Below are 27,998 nucleotides of genomic sequence, written 5' to 3'. Positions count from 1 at the left end.
GAAATTTTAATCCAAGAAAACATGTTGAAGTGGTAAAAATGAACATAACTCCAAAGAAACCAGTGTATGCTGAAATCTAATGTGACTCTAAAAAAATCATGCAAACAAAGGACAATGAAGCCTAATTTACAGTCAAATTTCAACCCGTGTGAATTCTGCAAATTATCTAAACAAATATTTGAAAACAACATTAACTGACCCGTGGAACTTAAAATTGCAAAGACAATTTGTGTTTTTTTTAACCTTATCACTTGAAGCTTGGGGAAGGCAACCCTCAGTTCTGACAATGAGCATTTAATTTCAAGGTTGTTTGAACTGTGTGACTTTCTCCTCTTCTCCCATTAAAGGTGGCACCTGTTGGGATGCCCTCCTGGCCTCCTTCCATTCCTCTAAGGTCATCATTAATGTTTACTCTAATGGTACCGCCTTGGTCCAAGGCCCTCAGGCCAACCTTCACCTCTTTGATAGATGCTTCCTGTGCCTAATCAACTTCCTTTCTTTTCTGGCTATTCCCCCTCCCCTTTCCTTGGCTACCTTGCCTTCCCCCTCCCTCTCTGCCCCCTCTTGGGCTCCTCCACACCTCCGCTGGTGTACCTTTGATCTGTACCCCTCCCCGGAAATCCTTCAAGGTTAGCAACCTTCTACACATTGCCACTCTTAACTCGTGCTCTGATGTCAAACATTCCTCTGATATCTGCCGCCTTCTTGAAGAACTTGACCTCGATGTCCTCGGTCTCACTAAGACATGGGTCACGGCCAGCTCTGTCACCAGCTTTGACATGCTCCTACCTGACGGGTACAAGATCCTCTCCGCGCCCAGGCCCAACCGCTCTGGTGGGGGTGTAGCCCTTATCTTCCCTGAGTGGATTCCTGCCTCTGTCACTCCTACGCAGACCTACTCCTCTTTTAAATGCCTCATCTGCAGGCTCTCTCTCTTCCCTAGCCACCCCCTTACAGTGGCTACTATCTATCGGCCACCTGGTCAGATTTCTTCCTTCCTCGCTGTGTGGGCAGACCTCTCCTCCTCACTTCTTGCCTCAACTACTCAACTCCTCCTTCTTGGAGACTTCAACATCCACCTGGATGCCTCCTGTCTGCCCTCTGGACTCTTTCGCGACCTCTGCGACTCTCTCTCACTCACCATTCTCCCCTCTGGCCTGACTCATTCTGCAGGGCACGCTCTCCATGTTCTAGTCTCCTCAGACCTTCCCCTCTCTGTCCCTCTCTCCACTCTTCTCTCCTGGAGTGATCACTTTCTCCTATCCTCCCACCTCACCCTCCCTACCCCTCAGACCAAGCAACCTCCATCACTGCCACCCACCTTCTCGGTCATCCGACCCATGAAGCGTGTGTCAGTTGAGGCTTTTGCTGCCACCTTCTCACCCCCTCCTCCTCCTTTGGCTGACTCACACCCTGACTTGGCCCTCTCCACGCCCCACTCTTCTATATCCGATACTGTTGATACTCTTGCCCCTGTCATGAGAATCCGCCTGAAGCCCAAAGCCAAGTGTAACTCCTGGTATGACTCAGACCTCGTCACCCTAAAATGCAAGTGCAGGGTGGGCGAGAGGAAATGGTGTGCTTCATGTTCATCCTCTGACAAACTGGCCTGCCACCTGCTGCAAAGGCATTACCGGGTCACTGTCCTTACCAAGAAGAGAGCTCATATCCAAGCCGGCATCTAACAACTTGGCTGAACTCTTTTAAATCTGCAAGAAACTGGCCAATCCTGCCGCAGTCTCTACCTCTCCTGTCCCTTCCCAGGCCCTCTGCACGGCACTGGCTTCTCACTTAATTTCAAAAACTCAGTACATCCTGTCCTCACTCTCCTCCTATCGCCTCCCTCCTCTATTCCCTGCTCTTCCTCTGGCCCTTCTGCAGCCACCCCTCCCTCCTTCTCTGCATTTCCCCTTTTCTCGGCAGAAAAGGTTCCCAGACAAGTCCGAACTATGAAAGTCTCGTCGAAACAGGTTCACCCCTGTTCCTACAAAACTATCAAGGACCACATCGACTCCCTGGCTCCTGCCCTGGCTGATTTCTGCAATCACTCCTTCGCCACTTCCCATTCCCCCTGAAGCACTCCCTTGTGCACCCTCTTCTTAAGAAACCCTCTGCCGACCCCTCCTGCCCAGCTAACTATCGCCCAATCTCCATCACTCCCTTCCTGGGCAAGCTCCTGGAGAAACTAACCATCTACCAGCTCTATCTCCACACTGAATCTGTTGGTTGTCTTCATGACCATCAGTTTGGCTTCAGAGCTGCCAGAAGCACGGAAACTGCTCTCCTGAACATCCGAGAAGACCTGCTCTCCAACCTTGACTCTAACACCCATGCGTCCACATCTTGCTTGATCTCTCTTCTGCCTTTGACACTGTCAGCCATGCCATGCTGCTCAACCGTCTCCGTGATAACCTGGGTATCACTGGTCAGGCTCTGGCGTGGCTGACTTCTTTCCTCTCCGACCGACCCTCCCAGGTCCAACTTGGGTCCTTCCTCTCTGATATCTTTTTCTCTACCTGTGGTGTCCCCCAGGGATCTACCCTCTCTCCATGGCTGTTCAACCAATACCTGGCACTCCTTGCCCACCGCATCGCCACTCTCTGCCCCAATTTTCACTGCTATGCGGATGATACCCAGCTCATTTTCAGGCTACCCTCGGCCTCCTCCTCTCCTTCCCTCATCTCTGACTGTCTGTCTGCTATCAAGGAGTGGTGTGTCACCAATGACCTCTGCCTTAATGCCAGTAAGACTGAGATTCTACTCATCGGCACACCCACTCCCTCCTTCCCTGGAGCTCTCTGGCCGGCCTCTCTTGGCCCTCTTCCGGCTCCCACCTGCATGGCTAAAAACCTTAGGTCATCTTTGACTCCACACTCCACACTCTCCTTCTCTCCTCACATCTCTGACGTCTCTAAGAAGTCACACTACCAGCTGCACCTCCTCAGAGGTATTCTTCCTTTCCTCTCCTTCCCTCACTGTCTCCAGAGCTCTGGCTCTCTCCAGGCTGGACTGCTGTAACAGCCTCTTTCTAAATCTGCCTGCCTCTACTATCCACCCTCTGCACCTTAACCAGAACAGGACTGCAAGACTTTTCTTTGGCCTCAAGCCCAGGGATCGTATCTCTCCAGGACTGAAATCTCTGCACTGGCTCCCAGTGGCTGTGAGGATTAAGCTCAAAACCCTCTGCATTGTCCACAAGGCCTTCTGGGGCCTGGGGCCGCAATACCTTCAACTCTCTCTTCCTAAATATCTTCCCTCACAAGCTCTTCGCTCATCCGACCTCCAACTCCCTCAGGTTCGGTCGCTCCTCCAAGCAACGAGTTGGTGGTAGATTTCTCTCCTTGGCAGGGTCCTCCCTCTGGAACAGCCTTCCTGCCTCTCTTAAATTTGAGGAGGACCATCTCCGGTTCCGGAAGCACCTCAAATCCTTCCTCTTTGCGTCTGCTTTCTCTCCCCCTCTCTCCAGCTGAATTCCTGGATGAAACTGCACTGGCTAACTGGCCACTCTTTCTGATCTCGGGCCCAGGCCCCACCAGTTGCGCACCTGCACTGCCTCCCTGGCAACACCTGCACCTGGAGACTGTTTTCTGTATCCCGACAGTCCCCCTACCAGCACTTATGTCTGCACTTACCTTGCACTTGCCACCATCTGGCCGTTTTTATTTATGCTATTCATTCCACTATCCCATGTACTGCACATTCCCCTCTCCCTTCCCCCACGCACGTTTCCCTTTCCCCCTTCCCTTTTCCCCCTTCCCATGCACTTTGGCCGATCTGAATGACACCTGACCTAGTAAGATCGTTGTCTTTGTCCTCCCTTTGTTCCCCCTTCCTTGCCTCGTCACGCCTCGAAACACTTGTGTATAGGCGCGTTATAAATGCCATATCAGGTCAGCCCTTGCCAGCATAGCGAGGGATCATGACATCGGGAGAGCTATAGCTTGCAGACCCCCTGCCCTATGGACTAGCGATTCCGTGCATCCTCGCCCTGGCAGCGGGACGTTACGGTGGGCTATGCATCCTACTGGCACCACGTACTTGTATACATGCATTACCAGTGTGGATGAAGCGGGGGTGTTTGTACAAAAGCACTTAATTTACAAATGCAAATTTCTACAAAAAGTTTGGAATGTTGATTGGTTGTAGCCCGGGGTTTAAAGGTTGACGCTCTTTTAAAATATGTTTCAGCTTTTTAATGACAAAAATAGTGCTCTTCACGTGTTGAGGGCAGTGGTCGAAGCGGACGGGAGCGGTTCTCCTTTACTTTTTTAATTGAACTTTTACAGCTCCTATACTTTTATTTTAAAAAGAAACCGTTCCGGAATGGTTTCGTTTTAAAATAGAAGTGTAGGAAGAAGTTGAAACTTGCACTTTCAATGCACTGCACTGAACATTCCCTTAAGCAGCAGGTGCAAGTGTTTGGGAGTGTGTAGTGTGTGTGGAGGGGACACAGTGATGGGGTTTGTGGGGAGTGGGTGCAGACCGACAGGGAACATACTTCCACTACTTCTTTTCGTACACTTCGAACACTGGTTGAGGGAGACTAAACCGGGCCCTGTTGTGTGGACTCTTGTTTCCTTCTGTTGGGCAGGGCGGTGTTCATTTGCCTGCCTTTCTATGCCCATATTTCTGTCGGTATGCAAATGTTTGAAACCATGCGATCCGTGCATTCCAAGGTGAAATGTTTTACTTGATTTTGCATATGAAAGTTCCCTCTCCCCAGCTGCCAGTGGCGTGATCCCAGACTACATGTCGCCACTTTCAGCTGGCTACAGGAGGTGTGTGTGGCGGGAAGAGGCGGTGGGAGGGAAGGGTGTTGGGGAGGGGGGGCTGGGTATTGCACTGCGGGGGTGGTGGCAAGTCACGGAAGAAGGGAAGGACTCTTGACTTGACTTGCTGGGTTAATGAGCCAACGGTCTGTGACCAAAAAGATGTAGGATTTTTCAAGTTTCAAAAATAATTTGCATAACAATGACATCACAGGAAAATATAAAACATACATTGTTGGCACCATTGAAGCATTCTAAAATACACAACCCATCAAACAGCACAACATAGAAAGATGTACAAATGTTACAAATGTATAATTCTGAATGGTAAGTTAACACCAAATTCAATTACTTAACTTCACAGAAGGTAATCACACAGAGCTGGTAGGCAACGGTTGCCACTGCTCTGTAGCAGCAGCCTGGGCACTACATATGTATTCCTGCACTGCTAGTTGAAAACTGAATGACATGGAGATTGATACCCCCCTACGTCTGATAGGCAGATGCTGTGTGATGGTGTTACACTCTGCCACTTGCCTTCACTGGTGGTTCACCTACGGGTTGAACCGGCAAGAGTGCAGGACAGAGTCACGCAGCTGTCAGGTCAGTGGATTGGTCTGAGCCCAATCAAAGTAATCCCCTACCAGCCCACTGTACAGAGACCAATTAATGTGTTGCATGCTTTGTCCTGCAGTCTGCCCTAGAGTCACATACATTACATGCCACTGTAAAAATCAGTAGGAAATGTCACCCAAATCTGTAGGCAGTAGGACTGCTTAAAAAGAAGTAGCCGACTGCCTAAATCTGTAGGGTTGGCAAGTATGTAATAGTCTGCTTTGAGGGTCCACCCAAGAAGGAAATCGCATGCTGGCTTGGCAGTGGGTCCAAACCATAGAGTAGGGTGTTTCAGCGCTGCCGCTTTTGTGCACGCTGGTTTCGCTCACCAAGATGGACGCAGGTCCAGTTTTGGGGAGTCCTGTTCACCGCAGCCAGCAGGGTGCGGGGGCCTTTGGGTGCCTGGATTTTTTGTCGCAGAACTGTAATATTCTGCTTTGAGGGTCTACCCAAGAAGGAAATTGCATGTTGGCAGTGGGTCGAAACCACAGAGTAGGGCGTTTCGGCGATGCTACTTTGTTCAGGCCGCAGATCCAGTTTTGGCACGTCCTGTTCACCGCAGCCAGCAGGGCGCGGGGGCCTTTGGGCACCGGGATGTTTTGGTGCACCCGCCCCTGCCCCTATAACGGGAATGAGTGGTGATCGTTGTGCCCTTTCTTGTTTTGTGACACCCGCCAAAGTCGCATCTTCCTGCTGCTTTGAACAGGGGTGCCGGACGCATATGCGGGTCTTCCAGGTTGGGCTTCTCTCAGGGAGTTCAAAAGTTGTTTGCCTTGGCTTTGATGATTCAGAAATAGAGAGCAGGTTGGGTGAGCCCATGGCGGCCAGGTTCATGTGGTGCAAACAATGTGGAGGAACGCAGAATGAATTTACTGCAGGGCCTTTAATTATATAAATGTGTTTTAAGTGTATATGAAATCCCGAACGCGTAGTAAACTGGGTTGTGTCAATGCCGGATAGGTTTCCTGTGCCAAGTTCCCTAGTGAGGGGTGTGGGGGGCTCAGAGTCGTCTCGTTCTCAGTTGGCAACTTTATTTGGACGACACTCTTGCCACAGCCCCTCTTGGAATAAGATTGTATCATCTGTGGTGTGTCACCCCTCCTCGGAGCATGGTTTCTCCCAGGGCTCAGGCTGACAGTGACCATGTGATTAAACTAATAAAAGGAATGAGCAGATCTCCACTTGTCAGTCTTGGAACTAACTGGCTCCAGTGTGCTGTGTCGTCATTACTGTGGTGCTGCCCCTTTAAGGGCACCCGCACGCGGCAGAGTGACGTTGTACTCTGATGCATGCAGCATAAATAAACGGGGCGTTCCCAGCTGCGTCCGAGTGACCGGGGAGCCCGAACCAAGCACACGTGTGTGTGTGTTGCTCTGTACGAGGTTGTGGGCTAACGGGGGCACCGGAACATACTGGCCCACACACAACAGTGGCGACGAAGGTGGGATATCGACCTGGGACAGACAGTGAGGGGCGGGATGTATTTTTTTGTAATTTTTTCCCGATCCTGAATGCAGTGGAGACGGCGATGACCACGCGGTTTGGCGGCCATCTTTGATAAATGATCATAAGGATCGCCACTTGTTTTTAGAGTGCCTGTGTGCCTGATCCGACCATACTTTTTGGATTCCCGGATGTGGAAGAGCTGATGCTATATTCTCATTATGGAGGTGTTTTCAACACTGTTTTCACATCAAGTGTGAGGTGAGGCGCTGGAGGAGACCTACAATCCTTTGTTTGATCCCCTGGGCCTTCCCAACTAAATTTTTGGAGCCACCGGAGTGGCTAGTGACTCCCTTCAGTGCAATCCTTCTGTGATTTGGAAAATGTTGGCCTGGGAATTTTCCTGAGTACATGCCTAGTGGCCTATTTTCACATTTTGGTAATTTCCAAGCGGTGCCTGTGAAGGCATTGTAGCTGGTGCATGGTGGTGGAGGTAGTCATCAGGAGTTGATGGTGTTGTGCTTGGCCAACATTGTCACATCATCTGAATACAGCTCATCTGAACAAAGCCATCAAGAGGGAGCTGCATATCAACCCCACCATAGACGACATAATCGCAGAACTACAAGGGGCCTGGTTCTTTTCCAAACTGAATCTGAGTGTCGGATACCATCAGGTGGTGCTACACCCCGAATCACGATGCATCACTACGTTCACCACCCACCGTGGCCTCTACCGCTACAAACGGTTGAACTTTGGGGTGTCATCGGCGGCTGAAGTATTCCAGAACATTGTTCGCGGGTCACTAGCTGACTTGGAGGGTGTGTTGAACATAAGTGATGACATCTTGGTGTTTGCACGGTCTGAGGCGGAGCACCTGGGCAGGCTGACCAGGACGCTCGAGCGACTCCAATCGTTGGGGCAAAAACTGCACAGGGACAAGTGTGAATTCCTGAAGAAGAAGATCGCGTTCTTTGGCTTTGTATTCAAGGAGTGGGGGGTGTCGCCGGACCCTCGCAAAGTAAAGGACATCATTGAGGCACGACCCCCTGAGAATGTGTCGGAAGTCAGGGGCTTTTTGGGAATGGTCACATATTGTGGATGGTTCATCACAAACCTTGCATCTCGATCAGAGCCGCTGCGTGCTCTGACTAAAAAGGATGTCGCCTGGCAGTGGGGACCCTTGGAGCAAGCTGCCTTCGAGGATGTAAAGGGGGCTCTGACAGCAGAGGACACCATGGCTTATTTCGACCCGTCCTTACAATCGGAAATCGTGGTCGATGCCAGCCCGTTTGGGCTTGGTGCGGTGCTCACACAGACGGATGCCAACATTGAAGTCCGGCCAGTAGCGTATACCAGCATGGCACTGTCCGAGATGGAACAACGCTACTCGCAAATTGAAAGAGAGGCCCTGGCGGTCTTGTCTGGGTGTCGTCACTTCAGACTTTGTGTTGGAAGACCGGTGACGGTGGTCAAGGATCACAAGCCCCTGCTGCCCATATTGACGAGGTCATCATCTGAACCCCCTCAAGAATTGAGTGGTGGATGCTGGCATTGATAGAGTATGGTGTCTCCCTGGTGTATCGGCCGGGCAACCACAATGTGACTATCTGTCAAGGCATCCCCAGCCAGAACCCGGAGCACAGAACAACATCAGTGTGGAGGAAGCAGATGAGCATGTCAGACTGGTGGTGGAAGCGGCTACTCCCAACTCGGTACCGCTTCAGGAGCTAGAGCAGGTGGCAGCTGAGAGTGAGTGCTTCATCGTGCTGAAGGCAGCTCTTCAACAGGGCTCATGGAAGTCCGTGGTTGAGACACTGGCTCTGAGGACGCAGTGTTCACGAGGGGAGGAATTCACTGACGGGCCCATAGGTCAGTGCTCACCCTCCTGAGCTTGTAAGACAAGATAGCTGCACCATGTGAGGACAGGGTGTGCAGGATTCACTTACTCCAGCACAACTCAAAATGGAAGACTCAGTAAGTTGGCAAAGGGAAGTCCGTTTAATGGCAAGTACATCAAACAAACAAAGAAACAAATGGGAATCAGAAGCATTGCGATCCCCTGTCTTGCTCCGACTTCCACGAACTTCAGTTGAACAGTAATTCTTATAGGCAATATTCGTCATCATTGATGTCTAGCTCTACAAAACTCGACATGCAATATAATTGGTTAGGAAAGGTAACTTATGTATAGGTAATATATCTGTATATGATAATAGGGCATGCGGATTGGATAGCTCTTATCGGGTGGGCGTCTATGCCCATCCCACTACATCACACGTGATTGACGTCACTACAAGTACAAGGTCTCATTGGTTCTACTATCTATAGGACTCCAGATAACTTGGTCCATTATGATTAGGCAGGTTACACCCCTAGACATAAATCCACATTTTAATTAGCAGCATGCAGAATGGACACCCAAGGGCCTGGTGTTCCAAGTTTCACCCTGCTTGCCTTCCATCAATCAGTAGCTTAGGGCTATGTGTCAATTAGTTGGCTGAGTTTGGCCTCGAGACTGTAGCTTCTTATCAGGAAAAGTTATGGCATCCTGGGTTCTGGATGACATCAGGCGATGGTACCTCTTTGCCCCCGGCAGGTCACGTGTCTGTTCACCATGACTTTGCTTCAGTTTCCAGCTTTTATTGTATTTATTTCTGCTTCGGCCTACCACCTGCCTGGGCCTCTCTTATCTTGACCTTCACAGGCGAGTTGGTATGCTCTGAAGTTTGGTTCTTGCGAGTTGACGCTCTCCTCCCTTCTCTGGGTGACCTTGATTTCCCAGGCATGAGCCGCTCTCTGTTGAGTTTCGATTCCGCTCTTCCTCTCTGTTCTGGCGGAGTTGTGAAACTTGGCCTGCCAGGCCTCTGCCAGTTTGGGCCCATTTCTGCTTTACAAAATGGAGTCGTACTCGTATAACGTGCCTCTTGAGGTAGCTATATAGTTGGCGCATGCCGCTTCTAATATTCTACTAAGCAATGCAAGCAGTATCGATTTCTTACCATCTTGCGTTCCAAGCCTATTTACACACGGTTAACAGGTCGGTTGCTTCCATCTTGTCTCGTAGCTCCGTTTCCTCACGTTTTAACATTGTCTCTTCTCTGTGTCCATTATATTTATTTAGTATTTACTTACGTTGGCGTGTTCTAGTTGATAGTGACTTTTTGTTCATTCACGAGTCCGTTTAGGCCCTTGTGTCATTTCCACTGGCCTTCCATTAGGGCTCTTGGGGTCTCTTCGTGGACCATATGTAGGCACTCCTCATTTCATATTGGCGGCAAGTATGGCTGTCTGATAGGGTACCGTGCTGCCCAGAGTTGTCTGGTTATGGGCGCTTAAACAGGTACGGATCTTCTAATGTATACTGGGCAGAGTCCTAGTGCAACTCTCCGTTGGTTCATTTGCTCCTCATACGTCACATGCCTTGGCGTGTGCCATCCTGGTTGCTCGAAATGAGGGGCAGGTGTGCAGGTCATATCTGGGACCTCCTTTACAGCAGGAAGTAAAGTTGGCACTTGAGCAATTGTGGAGAGTTAAGGAGGCATTTGCAGAGTGAGGACTGTTGCTCTGAGGTGATCAGATCGTGATCCCCCAGTGCATGATCGCTCGGGTAATTGAGCTGACGCACCAGGGACATCAGGGCACAGCCAAGACCAAAGTCTGCCTGCGTCAGAAGGTGTGGTTTCCATTGAGGAGTTCATTGCGGCCTGTGTGTGGTGCCAAGCAACGTCCCCGGCTTGGAAGGAACCCATCATTGAGACCATGCCAAGGGGGATCAAGCCCTGGGAAATTGTCCATGCAGACTTAGGGTCCACGGGACGGGACACACACTTCTTGGTGATAGTGGATGTGTGTTCCAGATATCCAGAGGTGGAGTTCATCGAGTCGGTGGCCTTTGAGAATTTGGCCATTGAGATGGAGAAGTTCCTTGCCACTCATGGCCTGCCTCAAGTGCTCTGCTCAGACAATGGTCCGCCCTTCAAAGGGGACAGTTTTGCCTAGCTAATGGAGGAGTATGGAGTCCATCACCGCAAAGTCACTCCTCTGTGGCCCAGGGTGAACATTGAAGCGGAGCGGTTCATGAGAATCAGTCAGGGGCACAGCCTGCAGAGGGCTCTATATCAGTTCCTGCGGGAGTACCGTGCCACCCCACACATATCCACAGGCATGGCCCGGTGGAAGCAATGTTCAGGTGGTGTCCCAAGGGCCTGATCCCAGAGGTGGATGAAAGAAAGCCGACGGTAATCGACGACGAGCAGGTGGAAAGGGAGAGGAGCATCAGGATGGAGCAGGAAAACGTAAGAAGAGGACTACGGCCCCAGCATTTTGTCCCCGGTGATGAAGTACTGGTAAAGAACAGACATCCACGGGGGAAGCTGTCTGTTGGACGTGGTGGCGGTGCACGGTTCGATGGTAACAGCATCAGATGGGACTACCTCTGTCACCCGCAACGCCAGCTTCTTCAAGGAGTTTGGAGAAGCCATGCCGGAGGGGTTGCAGTGAAGGGACATTAATGATGTGCTGGATGAAGGCGGTGTCCTAGCCCATCCGCCAAGCTCCCTGGTTCGAGGGAGTTCAGGTGAGGAGGGCCCGATCCGGGAGTAGGGCAGGAGGTATCCTAAGAGGGTTGGGAGGGGGAAGCCTGCCCACCTGAGTGACTATGTTTTGGACCCCTGAACTGGTGGGACTGGGGGGGTTGTGATTAAAGGGGTCCTTTGTTTGTGTGCAGTGTGATGTTATTTTGGGTGTGTATTTGACCTTCTTTGTTTCGTTTCATTATGAAAAAGAAGGCGTGTGGTGCTGCCCCTTTAAGGGCACCCGCACACAGTGGAGTGACGTTGCACTCTGTCGCGTGCAGCATAGATAAACGGGGCATTCCCGGCCGCATCAGAGCGACCGGGGTGCCCGAACCAAGCACACGTGTATGTGTTGCTCTGTGCGAAGTTGGGGGTTCACGGGGGCGCCGGAACATACCGGCCCACACACAACAATTACCAGTGCAATGCGTGCTGTAGGGCAGGCCCTCAGCCAGCTGTCGAGCTGGCTGAGGGACTGCCCTACAAGGCCCTCCATCAGGACAGTGCCACTGCCGGGCAACGCTACCCATCCTGGCTGTTACCCCTGTTTGTAGAGTCCCTGCTGGGTAACTCTACCTGTGTGCTCTGCAGAGCCCCTGCTGGGCAACTCTGCATGTAGACGCCGGTGCCCCTGCTCGGCAACGCTAGTGTTGGCGTGGGTGCCCCCAGGCCATGGAAGAGCCTGTGTGCTCATGGGCTGGCAGGGAGCCCCCTGTCAAGGTATGTCTGCTGGGTGCCCTTCAGCATGTGGGCTGGGTGCCCCCAGGCCCGGACATCCCATCGTCCTGCTCCGTTTATTGCCATGAGCAGAAAGTGGAATAAATAGCGAGTATGGCCTACACAGTAAATGGGGAAAGCCCATCTGACAGCCAGTTAAATATTAGACCCCAGAATTCGCCATCAGAGCAGGAGGAAAATGAAAATCAGTTTTGCATTTTGCAAAAAGCACGTGCTGCTGAAATGCACTGTGATGGAATTGTAATAAGATGTGTTTAATTACTTTGCATCTGCCATTGCTTGTAGACTTCCCCCTTCCCTGGCCCTCCTCGGGGTGTGCACATAGAGCGTGTTTTTACTTTGGAAACCGTAAAGGGTGTCGCTGTGACACAATGTCCGTCCGCTCGTTATTGGGCAGCTGGTTGTTGCCCTGCTACGCTTATATCAGCCACTCCGGTTCAGCTTACATGCCAACTGGGAAATCATTCCAGAGATGGTAGTCCAGTCCTGGTTTTAACTTTGCATTTTGTAGTCAAGGAAGTTCCAGAGAGCAGAGTGAAACCCAGGACTTGGGTAGCATCTTCCGACTAGAATGGGGCATTTTTGGTTCCAGTGCAGACACGCCCACCGCAGTGAGTATTAGCGGCCCTGCAAAGAGGTTGTTGACCTGTTCATCAAAAGATTAGTAGCCCTTCTAAGATGTTTCCCCCCGGCTGTCCATTGGAGCCTCGTAGAGTGACACTTACAAGTGGGCAGCACCTACTCCAATGATCTTCCGCCTTGCCTTTCCTGCCTTGCCTTCCCTGCCTTGCCTTTCCTGCCTTGCCCTGTTATTAGTGTCCCATTAAAGATATACTTGGCAGTCTTGCTGAGATAATAATAGCATACCCTTACCACTATAGCAGTCTTCTGTCAAGGGTCGGCACTGCCCTATCGGAGAGACCTGACCCGTCTGTCAGAACGTGTGCCCGCGTCGCAGTTCGCGAATGGCATCCGAATCCTGGGTGAAATCAACTTCTGAGTGGCCAACAGGATGCCTGGGAGGGCTAGAGAAAGGCAGACGGTTGTGCCCTCCTGCACTGGCGAGTGTCCCCCTGAAAGCCCCGAGCTGACACTAACTCGATCACTTTAGATAACCCCAGTGTTAAGCGGGAGCTTGCTTGCCGAACAGCCCGCGTGAGTCCACCGATGTGTGTTTAAGGAGCGCGCCCCCACCACCACAAGGGGTCAAAAACAATCTGTGCAGTGGGCCTCATTATAAGTTTTGCCGGTCCGGTAACAACGGTACCTGTAAGCTTGCCGGTATCATTGTTACCGCACTGGCAAACGAGTTCTGCTCACGGGTGCCTTCCCGTCTGCCAGGTCTGACCTGGCGGGCGTACAGGTACCCGCGAGCAGAGCATGTCGGATGCACCGGCACCATGGCATCCGACCTCCCCATCGCGCCTTGAAACACCCGTGTATAGGTGCGTTATAAATGCCATATCATATCATATTCTCATTAAGCCCTACGGGGCTCAAATGGGAATGGGGAGCATTTCATTCCGGCACCCCCAAATGGGCAATTACCGGGTCCGACAGGGCCCTAATGACCCGGTAATTGTAATGAGGCCCAGTGTGTTTAAACTCGCTTCTGACCCGGCTGGTTATGCCCATGCTTGTTGTGTGGTGCCGTAAGTGATGGGTCGTCATCGTCCCACCGTATGGGAATGCCACTTGATAAATCCAGGAAGTTCTTTTCTGGGCCCTTGCATTTTAGATGCACCTCTTTATTTCAGACTTACTGTCCAAGGTTTTTTTAAGAGCACGCTCTATCCTTCCTTCCATGCTGTATTGAGGCTCCACTGCTCAGGAGTTATCGGGGTTAGGGAAGCCCCCCCCCCTCCGAGGTCTCATGTGGCACGAGGGCCATTTGCAAAATGTCAGCCACGTCCAAACAACCCTCGCGGCAAAAGGCTTGCGCTGAATCGGCATTCGTGCCACTTTGGCCGCGCCAAAAGGGCTCTGCCGTCAAAGTGGCGCGCCTAAACGGGATGTACCGACAAACCAAGAATTGCCTGCCTTATTCTAGGCCTCAGGGAACCTGATCACATCTCCTGGGGAAAGGAGGGGGGTCTTCAAACTTCATTGGCTAGCGATCACATGCCATGTTCAATTTAAACTCCTCTGCAGCAGCAGAAAGCTGCACCCCAATTACTAAATTCCCAAATAGAGTTGGTCAAACGATACTGGCTGTTGCAGCACCTGAACTAGGAGCTTTACTCCCAGAAAATGTCTGCGGCAAACGATTTTGCATCCTGATTTTTTTAAAAAGGGTCTCAAGATGGCCCACGTGCAACGGGAGAGAGGGGTGACAAGCGTCTTCCCCCAAACAGTAAAGCTGAAAAAGGATTCCCGGAATGATGACCTACCAGATAGTGACCCCCCAATCCCTGATTTATAAAACTCGCTGCCTTTGTACAGGTGACAAGTCCTGAGAGAATAGCTCAGTGGCAACGTGCTCGCCTTAGAAGCAAGACGACATGGAGCACCACAGGTTCGATCCCCGGGTCCGCGCTTAGAAACCGCTGGGTTTTATGCGCGTTATAAATAACCTATCATATGTCATATCATAAGGACCAACATTTGTGAGGTTCAGGGAATCGAGTGAAACTGTACTTTTCAGTAAAGACTTTCCTGGACTGTTTTTGAATGACTGTTATTGTCTAATGGTGGTCGTGAGCTGTTCTTAGTTCAGATTTCTGGCACTTCCTGAGGGGAATATGGTAAAACAATGCATTTATTTATTTGAACATGTATACAAGCGCACACAGCCCACGGGCATCGAGGCACTAATTACCTTAGGATGAGTTGAAAAAATGAGGCAGGTGAAAGGACAAGGCCAGAGGGGGTGAGGTGAGTTAATTGAAGAGGTGTGTTTTTAGTTGTTTTCTGAAGGAGTTGTAGGATGGTACCTAACGTAGCTGGGGTGGGAGGTCCTTCCAAAGGACCGAGGCAATGACAGGAAGCCAGCACCACGCAACCTTTTGCGGTTATATCCAGGTGTGATGAGGCAATGCTTGTGGGCCGCTCTGGAGGGCCTCGGGGAGAGCTTTTTTGAGTTTTTGTGAAAGTGGGGTGCGGGGGGAGGTGTCGTCAGACAGACACCGGTGGGCAAGGGACAGGATCTTGAACTTGATTTTGTCCTTAAGGGGCGGCCAGTGGGCCAACCTCCTGGCCCAGGAAATGTGGTTGTGCTTGCCAATCTCTAGTGCGGTCCAAAGGGCATTGTTTTGATTTGTCACTTGTTCACAATTTAGTGAACAACTTTACTCCTTTTAATGTTGGTTGAATGTCTTTTCAGCCCGTGTGTGTGGTAGCTGCTCATTATCTGCCTTTCCCCCCCTCCCTCTTTGCCCCTTGCCACCCTTGCGCCCCCCCCTAACCTCCCCTCCCACTCTCTTCTGGATGTGTATTCCGGGAGTATCCTGCTGTGTGTTTGTGCTGCCTTAGAAAACATGAAATAAATGAACATGACAGGAGCATCTCCTGTACAGTCAGGGAGAACTCGGTGAGGGCACGGAACACTACAGGCGAGAAGAGCGTTCCACATTGAGAACTATTGAACGAGAGGCCTAAAATACCCCTGGGCTTCAGGGAGAATGAATGGTTAACGTGGTCGATTCATAGAATGTTGGCCTTGTAAACTGAGGGTGAAGAAATGCTCCTTAGGGCGCTCTTGCACACAGGGAGTGGCCTAAGTGGCCTCGCGCCACTGCCTTTGCGTTGAAGTCACAGGGGATTCGCCTATCCCTCTTACTGTGTAACACACAATGGAATGTGCACTGGACTGTGTGGCTGTGAGAAGATCACTGTGGTTTAAGGAGGGCACACGTCGAGACAGCCGAACAGCCTGGTGTTCTACAAATCCTGCAGATGGTACGGGAATTAAATAAAACTGCCCCTTTTAAAGCTTAGTTTACATCCATGATGTCTGCTAGTTTGGAATGCAAGAAAAGTTCACTTTTTTTTGTGGATATTCACATTTCCTTAGCGTGATACAGGAAGAGCTGAAAGTGTGTGCCAAACAATGACTATAGGTAGGTGACCATATAACACACTTTCTTGCGCGTCTTTAAATGCTGAGTGTATGGGGTAAGCAATGCAATATGGAAGGATCGGACCATTGTGGGACTTGCAGTCTTACAATCAGGATGTGGAAAATAAAGGTACAATCACATTGCTTTGGCTTAACATAGTTCTATATAACCTACATATTGTCAGGTTACGTTAATATGTTTATATATTTTACAGGTAATCGCTATAAGACAATATTATTGTAGTTCTTCAAAGTCAAACCTTAAATATTGGGACTGCCTAGAGCATGGAAGGCATGTGGTCAAGCTCCTAAATTGCAGTGTGCCATAAAATCCCAGCTACGCTGCTTAACCAAAGCTTGCGATCTCGGGCCATTAATTCAATCTCACTGTGCAATATCGGAGGGAATTGGGAGCCTTGAGAAGTGATTTGGCCGGCTCGAGCTCTCACCCCCAGTAGAATGAGCGTACAGCGGCGCCATTGCCTGTTACGCTTTTGGGTCTGCTATAACACAAATGCGGCCATATTCATGACCTCGTGGCACTTACGGACCTGCAAGCGGTGGGTTGCTGGGCTAACATCGCAATAGTGAGAGAAAAGCACAAGGTTGCTTTGCTGTAATGTTGATGTGTGCAGATGTGAAAAGGTAGGGCACCGCATGATGTGCACGTTTTAGATGCGGAGCGAGTTGTCTGGTGCAGTGTTTAATGTGTGCTCAAGATGGGTAATGTTAATTGTATTCCGTGGCGCAACGGCTATTATGCAGATTGCGTTTACCCCCCTGAAACGTTGGGCTTTGTTGACTTGACATGGCAGACCTACAGAGCTGTGACAGCACAGCCCAGGGCACAGACAGTAAACAGTGTCTGCGGCTTCAGCGAATACTAACGTAAAACGTGTAGTTGTCGCCGCACCTGCATTCGCGCGCATATGCATTTAGGCAATTGAAATCGTGATGGGGTTTAGTACTTGCAAGCCAGGGGAATGTTTGGAAGGGAAAGAGGGCAGGAGACCACTGTTTTGTACATCAGTTCTTAAGTGGGTGCTTTCAGGCGTAAAGGCGAGAGTTAAATGCTTGTAACATTGAAACTGCACTAGAATAGTAACATTAGAATGTGTAAAGAAGTCAGATGCCCCCACACAAGTATTTTTTGTCCCTCCCCCACAGTCTCTTAAGATAGCCTCTCCCAACGTGTTAAGGGTTAGCCCCCCCACCCCCCTCTCCCAAGGGAAAAGTTAGGCTAGGTGCTCGCCTGATTGTAAGCGCGGTTGTTTATGGTGTCAGGCAGAGTAGACTTTAAGGAGAGTGTGGAGACTTGTGCTGCTCTATCTGTGGTGGGTTAGCGTGGAGTTCAGGGAAATTTAGTGTTAGACACTTGTCTGGTTTTTTGGGCATCTTCCGTTGTGTTAACCTATGTTGTTTCAGTGTTGGTGTCGTGTGTCGAACTATGTTTCTGAGTTTCGGTGGGAGTTTGGATGTTATAAGTTATCATTGCCGTGCCTTGCTCAACAGACCACCCAATAGCAAGTGCAGACAACCTTTTTGATTTTGGAAACATCAAAAAGGTCACATCTATTTGTCCATTAAACATTGCCAGCCACTTGGGATCTGCTGTCTACTTATGCTTCATATGTAACTATGGAACCTTTAATCTGAAAGAATTCTTGTACCCTACTGTCCCCTGCGCCCTGATACCCCTGGGTCTGGTGCGCATTACAAGTAAACAAACAAACATGCCTCGTCATGCTAGTTTATGTGACGCAAGGTTTAGTCATGTTATCTTGGATTATGGTATACTAAGTCACAGATTCCGGGCCCACAAGTTGTAGTTAATTCCCAGGAGCTTCTCTTCTGACTGTCCAATGTCACCTCAAAGAAACTCCTAGCATAGCCCCACTCAGCCTGCATGGAATTATTATACAATGCAGCTGGACATTAACTGTGTACTAGCAGCTGACAAAGCCAACCACATCCCAGCCACGGCATGGCCATGTTGGCAGACACAAATAAAAATCTGCATTTGGTCTTTAAATCTTGCTACGTTTTGGGCAGTGCCACTGCTAATTTGACACTAGTCCCCATAAACATTCCTTGATGGTGAACGGAAAGGGGCCACAGGAAAGTATGTTTGCACCTGCCCCATTAAGACTCTGAAGGCAGCTCCTTCCCCACAATTGGAAGTTTTAGTCTGCACCCCCAAAGTTTGGGTCTAGAGTGCCCCTCTATTCCTGGCCTTTTGCTGTCCCAAAATACAGCCAATAGCATTATTAGCCAACTTGTCAGAGTGGTCCCAGCTTGGCCGAGTAAGAGCGTTCTGGGCTCCGTGAAGCTCCCTCCAGCAAATTAAATCGGTTCCATGTCATTTCATCGCAGGATGTTTTTTCGCTGGGTTTTTCTACCACAGATAATATTTTTGAAAAAACTCATCAAATTTTTTATTTTTTATTTTTGGGTGGTTACCCTCCCAAACCCCCATCCCCTTTAATTTTTTTATGTCCCCGTACACCCAATTTATATTATTTTTTTAACCCCCCAAAAATTTAGATGATTTTTTTCGAAAAAAAAATCTGTGGTCAAAAACCCAGCGAAAAAACATCCAGCGATGAAATGAAGTCGTACCAATTAAATCATACGTGTTCCCTGACTTGCCCTATGGCCTCTGAAATGGTGGTATTATGATTGTGCCAGCCTGGATATCACCACGTGGTCACCCCTGCACCGCCCACGTTCGATAGTCAATCGCTCTTAACATTGAAGAGTTTTCTAAAGGTGCAGATGGATGACCAGGTCAGTAAGAAGGCACAACATTGTTGTCTTTTATTTGCATTTAGTGGCCAGATGTGGCACCATAACCCGAGGTAATAAAAACATTCTCTGGTGATTCAAGGAGCTTATTCAATTAGAGGCCCCAGAGAACCCCCAAAACAATTTGACGATTTTAATTTGGGAGGTCCATGTGTTTTGGAAAGGGCCAGCCTCCTAAAATGTCACCATTCCATGAAAGATTTCTGCTTGGGAGCCAGAGCACTGAAAGGGCAAAGTCGCTGTGTCTTCTGTATCGCGCCTTTCGGGATTGAGATCGCCATTGACGCGCGCCAGCTCTACTCCGCTTCTCTCCAGGATTAGCATTCAGGCGCGTTCTAGTAAACGTCACCTAATATATGCAATTTGCTGGGGGAGGGCGGGAAGTTGCTTTTGGATGCACTGCGTTCCCTGCATCGCTGAGATGCCTGCATGAGACTTCACCATGCAGCTGTACGCACCCTCACAAAGATCCTCACTATGCACCATTGAGCAGATTTGTTTTTAATGAAAGTCATATTTTGGTGGGGGGACATTGAACCACTGACTTTTAAAGCAGGACGTTTTGGCGCAGCCACTTTGCTGCAGATACCCTGTCAGTGCCTCCTGCCATCATATATATTTAATTGCAAGATAAATATAAAAGTTGTGCCTTTTAAAATGTAAGCCCGTTTGATTTCGTGGCTAAGAACCGAGCCTTGAGGACCGGAGACCCGTGTTCAAATTCCACTGAGTTCAGTTATATTGTTTTTGTTGATATATTTGCCCATTTGACATGAGATCAATTTCAGCACAGCTGCTACATGCCAGCAGCTGCGTCTAAATCACCCTTGTGCCAAATGAGCAGCACCGAGTAGGCTGTTGCACCGCCGTGGCCATTCCGAAAGGGGCTCTGCGGCCGCAGTGGTGCGGAAAAATGGACCGTGCTGATAGGCTTGTGCCAACACAGGGCACACTGCCCAACTTTTCATTTGCTGCGGAAGCCAAAGCATTAAGCAAAAGTGTACTTTTCAAGGGCATCATTTATTTTCAAGTAAAATAGTAGGTAGGAAAGCACAGCCGCTTAAAGTGTCTTTCAGTTCCATCTTATTTTTACCAATGAAGAAGGGAAGCTAGGCCTTCTTGAAATATATTATTTACTAGAGTGAAAATAGTGTTCTGGAGCGTGCACCGAGACTGCACCTCCTGCCATTCCAACAAAGTGTTAGCCCAACCCTCTTAGCCTACTCCTTGGAGGGGAGAATGAGTTTGTCGAGTTGTACAGGTCAAGCCTGTTTAGTGACAGAACGAAAGCAGTGCTTTGCAAACCTAAATCTTGCTTGATTTTGATTTTGACTGAGTTTCACATTTGTGTGCCGTTTGATTCCATGTAAAGCGCTTAGGCGTTAGATGCTATATAAATACAAATAAAATACAAAAAATAAATTGCCCCTTTTGGGATTTTATTGAAAAGTATTGGTTCGTTTTTTATTCTCCCACTTGTTTTCTTCAGTTACATAAGTTTATGCATTCACACTGTGTGTACTAGCTTATTGACTCCTTCTTCCCCCCATTTACAGACATCGATGAATGCCGCTATGGATATTGTCAGCAGCTCTGCGCCAATGTACCCGGTTCCTATTCCTGCACCTGCAATCCAGGCTTTACACTGAACACTGATGGGCGGTCGTGCCAAGGTATGCAGGCATGGATGAAGTCAAACCATTGTACAGCCATACATGGGCAACACATTGCCTGTTCCCATTGTGATCTCTGACTTCCCTTCGGGATCTTCTGTATATACATATGGTTTGCAGTAGCGACCATGCAGTTGTGGTTAAGTTGTTCAACCCATAGGAAGAGCAGTTTTTGGGTGACTCATAACTTTAGTGCCATTCGACGAATCCTCACAAAACATTGCAAAAGAAAGTATACAGCCGCCTCTGAATTCGTTTGTGAAGTTTCATTCAATTACGTCAAGGTAGGAAAAAGTTATGGGGGGGGGTCCCAAAACCTTTGAAATCCTGATAGACATGAATGGAAGTAATTTTGCTTGTGGCTACAGACCAAACCGCTGGATGGATTCACACCAAACTTGCAAGAGGAGTGGCGGCCTGGTCCCCAAAGCATGCTTTTGCAAATTTGTTGTTTGTCCAACTGGTAGATATTTTAAAAATGCCCCAAACGTAGTTCCAAAATATGTGTGATATCTCTGTTCACTCTGCGTACTTACTTCCTGGTTCGGTGTCCACGGACACCTCTGAGCTAATCAGTGAGCCACGTAACATTCACAGACATCGTACGCACCCACTGATTGGTGAATTATAAACATGATGCGTGTCAAATTTTGAAACGGACGCCATGTTGGATTTGTGAACTGCAACCATAGTTTGTGAACATTGCAGTTAAAACATAGTCAAAAACACATTACACTTGTCTTTCAAATTAAACAATCTCTGGGGAAGTGAGGGTGATGAGGATGGTATGCGATATCTCCAGAAAAAGTAAATAAGCAATATTTTTTCTTCTCCGATGTCCACAGCGATGTTCAGCGACATTGCTGTGATGTTCGCGAAATTGAGAAATGTTCGAGGACATCTATGCATATGTGTGCAATACACGGTCTGTGAAGAACAGTTAGTAGATGGCTATAACCTTTGCACCGTTCAGCGAAACTGCACAGAATTTTGGCATATTTTAGACCCAACCTTGAATGTTGTTGCAACGTCTTTTGATTTTTTGTCAGAGGCGGCAAAATTACAGGGTTGGGGGGTTGTCCCAACATTTTTGGATGGCATATAACTTTGGTGCCCTTGGACGAATCTGCACAAACATTTGCAAACCCATCATAGACGCATCTTGCAATGTTTATGCAAAGTTTGAAGGGATGTTGTAAAGAGGGGGCGACATTGTAGGGGGGGTCCCAACATTTTTGAAAAGGGATAGGCTTGATTGGGAATACAAATTCTGCCTGTGGCTACATTGTTGAATGGATTTGCAACAAACTTGTGCGAGGAGTACTGGCAACGACCCAAAAGCCTGCTTTTGTAAATCTGTCCTGTGGTTTATTTTTTGAATAGTGTCAAAATGTAGGTACAAAAATTGTGATGTAACTTTGGTGCCTGTGGTCTTGGGCAGTGGCCAGGTTGTCTGCCATAGTTGGACAATCTTGCCATTGGCCATGGCCACCAGGCACTGGCAACGGTATTAAAGTCGGCATGGCCACCAGGACCGGCTATGTGCTAACATTTATCAAAATTGCGATAGGGTTGAATGGGAACAAACATTCTGCTCGCAGCTACATCCCGAAGTGCTGGGTGGGTTTGCAGGGAATGCGTATGAGGAGCGTCAGCAAGGACCTGAAAGCATGCTTTGGGTGGTCCTTTTTGTTCAGACATCATGGTGCAATGAATATATATATATACACACACACACGCACGCACGCACGCACGCACACCACACGCGCGTCAATTTCCTATTTATTGTGTAGAAAGTAAGTTTAGAAATATGTTAAAGGACCATTGTCAGTATATATTTGCATATTACTGTTGACTAAGAAGTTAGGCATACAAACATTATCTTAAGGAACAAGGAAAAAAGGAAACAATGCAAAATACACTTCCTTCTGGCTCATTGCTAAAATTAAACTTAAACACACTTGCCCAAAAGTTCCATCTCGTTCTGTCTACATAGCCATTTTACATTTCGATGGCAAAAAGGATGGTACACAAAGAACATGAGCAGTACAGAGGACTTCAGCAAATAAACAATTAAGGGTCCATGTAGGTTATGCACAATTGCATATTGATCCACATTATCCATAATTGAGCATGGATACATGCTATACCAAATTAAGGGTTTGATACATATTATTGTTAATTCAGTGTGGATACATGTTATTTACAGTTCAGTGAGTACATGCACATGTACCCTATACATGGATTGATACATAGCCTACATACGAAAGAAAGACATGTTATGAAATTGTGTTGGCAGGAGTGGGACTTCTGAGTATTGTGAGGAGTCAGAAAGGAAAGGCAGACACAAAATGTTAACGTTTTCAACATCAGACTTCTTTATTGAAATAAAGAGGGGCTGGATGGAGGCCTTTCTGTCCCTATCCTTTTGTCCAAAAGGTATCTGACCCTCACACTAGAAATGAACAATTAAAGGTGTGTGGTAAATGTTTTGACTGTGTTAAAAGTGCAAAAATCAAATATAAAAATCCAACAAATCTTCCCTGCATCCAGGGCCACATTCCCGTCCCCTGGATTATTTTATGTAGGATGACGAGGGGGTCTCTCTCAGTCAATGAGCCTTTAAGAATAGATGACAATGTTTCTTTCTTAATGAGTCTTTCTTCAGGCTGGCAAAAAGATACTTCAATGAGCTTTTAAGAGCAGATGAAATGTTTCTTTCTTAATGAGTCTTTCTTCGGGATGGCAAACAGTGTCTTTCTCCTTAAATAAGTTTTGAAACTCCTGCTATACTCCCCTGGCAGGAATTCCCTTTCTGACTCTTGCAGATCCCCTGGTATACTCCACTCCCAGGTATCGTTTCCCAAAAGGACTGACTTCCTGATGGTTCCTTTCACCAAGTCTTCCTACAATGTTCACACTATTTGACTTGCCCTTCTTGGTCTTGCAGAACCCCTGGTGTACTCTCCTGCCAGTTATCTTTTCCCAAAAAGGATTGGTTGCCTACTGGTTCCTTTCATCAGGACTTTCCACAATGTTCACAATGCTTTTTTTCCCATTCTGAGTCTTGTATATCCTTTGGTGTAGTCTCCTGCCTTGTATGTCTTCCCAAAAAGGATTGTTTGCCTGATGGTTTATTTCATCAGGACTTCCTAAAGTGTTTTTTTCATCTTGGTATTACACAGTTATTCCTCTTCACTGGTTATATCTCGTCACTGCCTATACCTCTTTAGCCTGTGGCAATGCTGTTCCAGTCTTCTCCAAACTGACCTCTCATGTCAGGAGATGTGTACAAATTCTGCACTTCAACTTCTTTCTTAATGTTTATTTTTTTGAAAATAGCCTTTACTCCAGCCTTCCATATGGATCTCTTTCCCATGAAGTTTTGTATTAGTTCTGTCTCTTTAATTTACTGTGTCTGTATTCAAAAGATTCATTCATGTGTCCATATACCAGTCCACATGCCCCAGGGCCCCCAGCACCTTTGGGCAGACTCACCAGTGTTGATTGGCGTCTTTGGATCGTGGCATGCTGCTGCAGCTCAGCAGCAACTCCTGGAGGGCTTCCCCGGTCTCGCAGACCCTTGTTCGGTTCCAGCGTCAGCTCCGCATTGGTGCGTCAGTGAAAGTGTAGGGTTTTCAACAAACCACTCTTACACCAGCCTTGCCGTTGCTGTTGCACTTTCAACAGTCCCTCTGAAGCATCTGCGGCACCTCTCCCTGTATCACGTCTTTCCTGGTAGGTAGGCTTTCAAGCAGATGCTTATAAGCGCCTGCTTTGCCCAGCACCGTTCACCTCTTCACATCTGCTTCTGCTGCCTGCGCCGCTTCCCGCTCAGCTCGCCCTACAGCTAGCATCTCCTCTCTGCACCTGCAGACGTACAGCAGGTTTAAATGTCCCATGCAGCTGAGTTCCCTCACGATTTCTAGTCCGCAAGTGTGGATCGATGTTTCCTTCATTCCTCATTGACACCTTCTTCCTCGTCTCAGTACTTGAGGCTTCATGGGATTTGAAGTCCCTAGGAGTTTTAGGCTCTTTAAGGTTGTATTGTTTCAAAATATGAAGACCATTGGAAATAGGGGATGTTAAATATATTTCATTTACATATGAGCTCTGAGTGCTATCCTGCTTAGGGTGTCTGGTAAGATATGGTCTTGGGTTTTTACCACTGGCTGGATTGGAAAAATGACAACATGCCATCAGGAATGTGGGAATGATAGGGTCCTCTTCACAAGGAAGAGACAGACACTGAGTCTTCTCTAAAGGAGTCACCACATCTCCCCAACAGCCATCTCCCTCCCATGTGATCCTCCCTCATAATACCACCCCCGGGGTCAGCATCAGGTAGCGGCTGCCGTCCCCTGTCCACACGCGAAAAGATCCTAGGATGGGGATCAGTGATGACTCCGCAGATTCATCACTGTTTCCTTTCCCCCAAACCCATTGATACGATGTGGGAGAGATATGCCATGAATACAGAATACTAGCGGGTTTGATATGCAAACATGTGTATCTGGTAGAGAAATGGTTAGAAAAAAGTGTGAGTGAGAAATGGTTCTTTCTTGAATCTAAGAAATGTGTGGGTAAACAGAGCTAGCTTGGCCTGGTGTTTCATAGGGCGGCTTTGGCTCCGGGAAATTGAGCAAGACACATTCTGGTTAAATGATTTGGCTTTTGATCTGAGAGAGGAAGGGCCTATTGGCTCTGTTGTGAAACTGCAGATTGTACAATTTATTGAGCAAGGTCTTGTGGGCTTGGCAGATGTGTGGCTTTGTGAGCTAGGCGTGCGATTTTGAAATGTGTTCTAGCTTTCAGCCGTAGACAGTGGAGATCTGCACAGGCTGAAGTGTTGTGCTGTACTTTTAGAACAACTACTGAACATAAAATAGCACTCCAGTGATCTTGATGATTTTGTAATGAATTTATTAGTGAAAAACAGAGAAGCTAGTAGGGGAGGACCGTGTAGATGGACTCTGAGGTGGCGCTCTCCAGAATTTAGGAAAAAAGAATAGCAAATGTCCTACCTAGAAGGCATAAGGAGAGCAGCAAGAAGATATTGAGTGCCTCTTCAGCGCTCAAACGTTTGGTCGCATCTCTTAATTGAAAGTTTTATTGGCTCGCTCCAGGCATCCTTAGAGTTTTAGCTTTGGTCATGGATTTCCAGTGAAACCATTGGAGTCGACAGTCTGGCTGGCGATTATTCAATGAAGGCTTATGTGAAGGGAACTGTTTTTAAGGTTTTCAAACTTGATGTGACTTTTCATCCTTAAGATGGAGGGAGGATATTCCAAAGATGGGCACCGTGAGGTCAGACCATGTAGAGCCTCTGCGAGGTGCATGGCTGTGGTGGAGGATCTTACAGTTCTAGTACGAGCAGAGCAGTGGATTTGTTTAGTTGTACATTTGAGATCCATGTCCCATTAAACTATGTGAGCCAGACAGAGCATTTGGAAAGTGATTTTGTGATCAACAGAGAGTTGGTTTAGGGACTTGAACACTGGTGTTATGTAGCTCATGGGTCTGAGCCTTAAGGTCTTTCTACCTGCTTTTGACCAGTTGGAGTTGGTAGATTATTTTCTTGCTGAGTCCATGGGTCTCCAACCAGACATCCTCCAAATGTGTTGGCCTACAACCCCCGTGACCACTCACTATTGACTATGGTTGCATGGGTTAATGGGGGGCAGAAGCTCAAACTATCTCAAGGGTGACAGGTTGGCTAACAATTGTATAGACTATCGTAACAGCAAAACTGGCTAATACGAGTGCTCTAGTACTTCTTTTCCGTGTCACATATGGCATTCGGGCGAAGTCTGCTGTCTGTCAACCAGTAATGTCTTGCTGAGGGTAATTCTGTAGCATGATGGTCTCCCTGAGGGCTAGCCAGACTGAGCACTACACAAGGCCCGAGTGTAACTCAAGTCTTGCAGAGAGCATTTTGATGATGTGAGCCAGTCGACTGGTCTAAATGTTGAACGGGAAGAAGTCCTCAGATTTTACCTGACCCGTCGTGTTCTCTGCGAAGGAGGGAAGCCACCTTAAGATTGATCTTCCCAGCGCGTTGATGGTTCAGGTGGCCGAGGCGTGTGGTGTAGTCGATGGCGTTGATCGATGCTCCGTGCCTTGGAGTGATTGTTTTCACAGTCAACAGGGATGAGTCAATACATCTCAGCGGCCTGAAGCCTGACAATAGGTCATGCAGTAGCGAGTTATCTTCGCGTTGCTTCACGTGTTGTCGTGATGACCGTGTCAAGGATTTTGGTCAGTGTAAGGAAATTGGAGAGGGGCAAAATATGAGTTATGTGGTCTCTGCATTAACTTTTAAGTGAATGATTAGATAATAACACAGGTAGCAATGGCAGGTGCTAAGTTGGGGGTGTGGTTTCTTAGGTACTTGATCACCTGTTTAGCTGTGGGTGGTTAAAGACTGTGATAGAGTGAGGAGGGGAGTTGGGTCTTCAGTAAGTGTGTTCGTCATCTCTGTTTATTTAGTATGATTGGCGTTATTTTTCTGTAAAGAACGCAGTTTGGTTGTTCACAAGCAGGATCTGATCAGGGTTGTTCAGAGCAAATTTTGAAAAATCCAGCTGTCATGTTTTCTGATTCCAAGATTCGTTTTGAGAACCCTCTGCTCACCAGATGGCTTGCTCGCAGGCCACGGTAGGTGCTAGACTGACCTGCAAAATGTGCATTCTAATCTCGTGTCTTTTGAATGTGCCAGGCTCAAGTTGAACCATGTATTAGCCGCCTTGGTTTGATTTTTGGCCTTTTTTTTTGTTTAGAGCTAGCAGGAGCAGCAATGTCTGAGCACTGTTTGAGCTTTACTGTAGAAAGATTCTAGCATATTTTCCCCTGAGCGCTCTTTGCCTGGCACTGCGTGCAGTGATTTCAAAACTCGCAGCCTCTTGCACAGAGCCTTTTGGATCTCGGGCACAAACGTACTCAGAAGTCCAAAAATGACAACCCATCAAGACTTGTCCGCTCCATCTGATTTGACTCTGACATCACAGCGAACACAGAGGGCTGGGGGGATAGAGGGCATCACGGGGACCACAGAGTGGGGTGGGGGGTACAGAGGGCAACACAGAGGTGGTGGGAGGGACAGAGGGCATCATGGGAACCACAGAAGGGGTGGGAGGGACAGAGGGCATCACGGGGTCCACAGAGGGGCGTGGGGGGTACGGAGGGCAACACAGAGGTGGTGGGAGGGACAGAGGGCATCACGGGGACCACGGAAGGGGTGGGGTGGACAGAGGGCATCACAGGGACCACAGAGAGGGTGAGGGGGACAGAGGACAACACAGAGGTGGTGGGAGGGACAGAG

General features: G+C 48.4%; 1 protein-coding gene across 1 annotated transcript in view; it reads left to right on the top strand.

The window, feature by feature from the left end:
• FBLN5 (fibulin 5) overlaps positions 1-27,998 on the top strand; it is a 282,075-nt gene that overhangs the window by 186,885 nt on the left and 67,192 nt on the right. The window contains exon 6 of the mRNA XM_069637841.1: positions 20,561-20,677. Coding sequence (XP_069493942.1) covers positions 20,561-20,677 — 117 coding nt within the window. The remainder of the gene's footprint in view (positions 1-20,560; positions 20,678-27,998) is intronic.

The sequence above is a fragment of the Ambystoma mexicanum genome, chromosome 14, assembly GCF_040938575.1.
Source record: "Ambystoma mexicanum isolate Mex_15411 chromosome 14, UKY_AmexF1_1, whole genome shotgun sequence".
NCBI lineage: Eukaryota > Metazoa > Chordata > Amphibia > Caudata > Ambystomatidae > Ambystoma > Ambystoma mexicanum.
The sequence above is the reverse complement of the archived record's forward strand: the minus strand, read 5'-3'. Positions and strand labels throughout refer to the sequence as shown.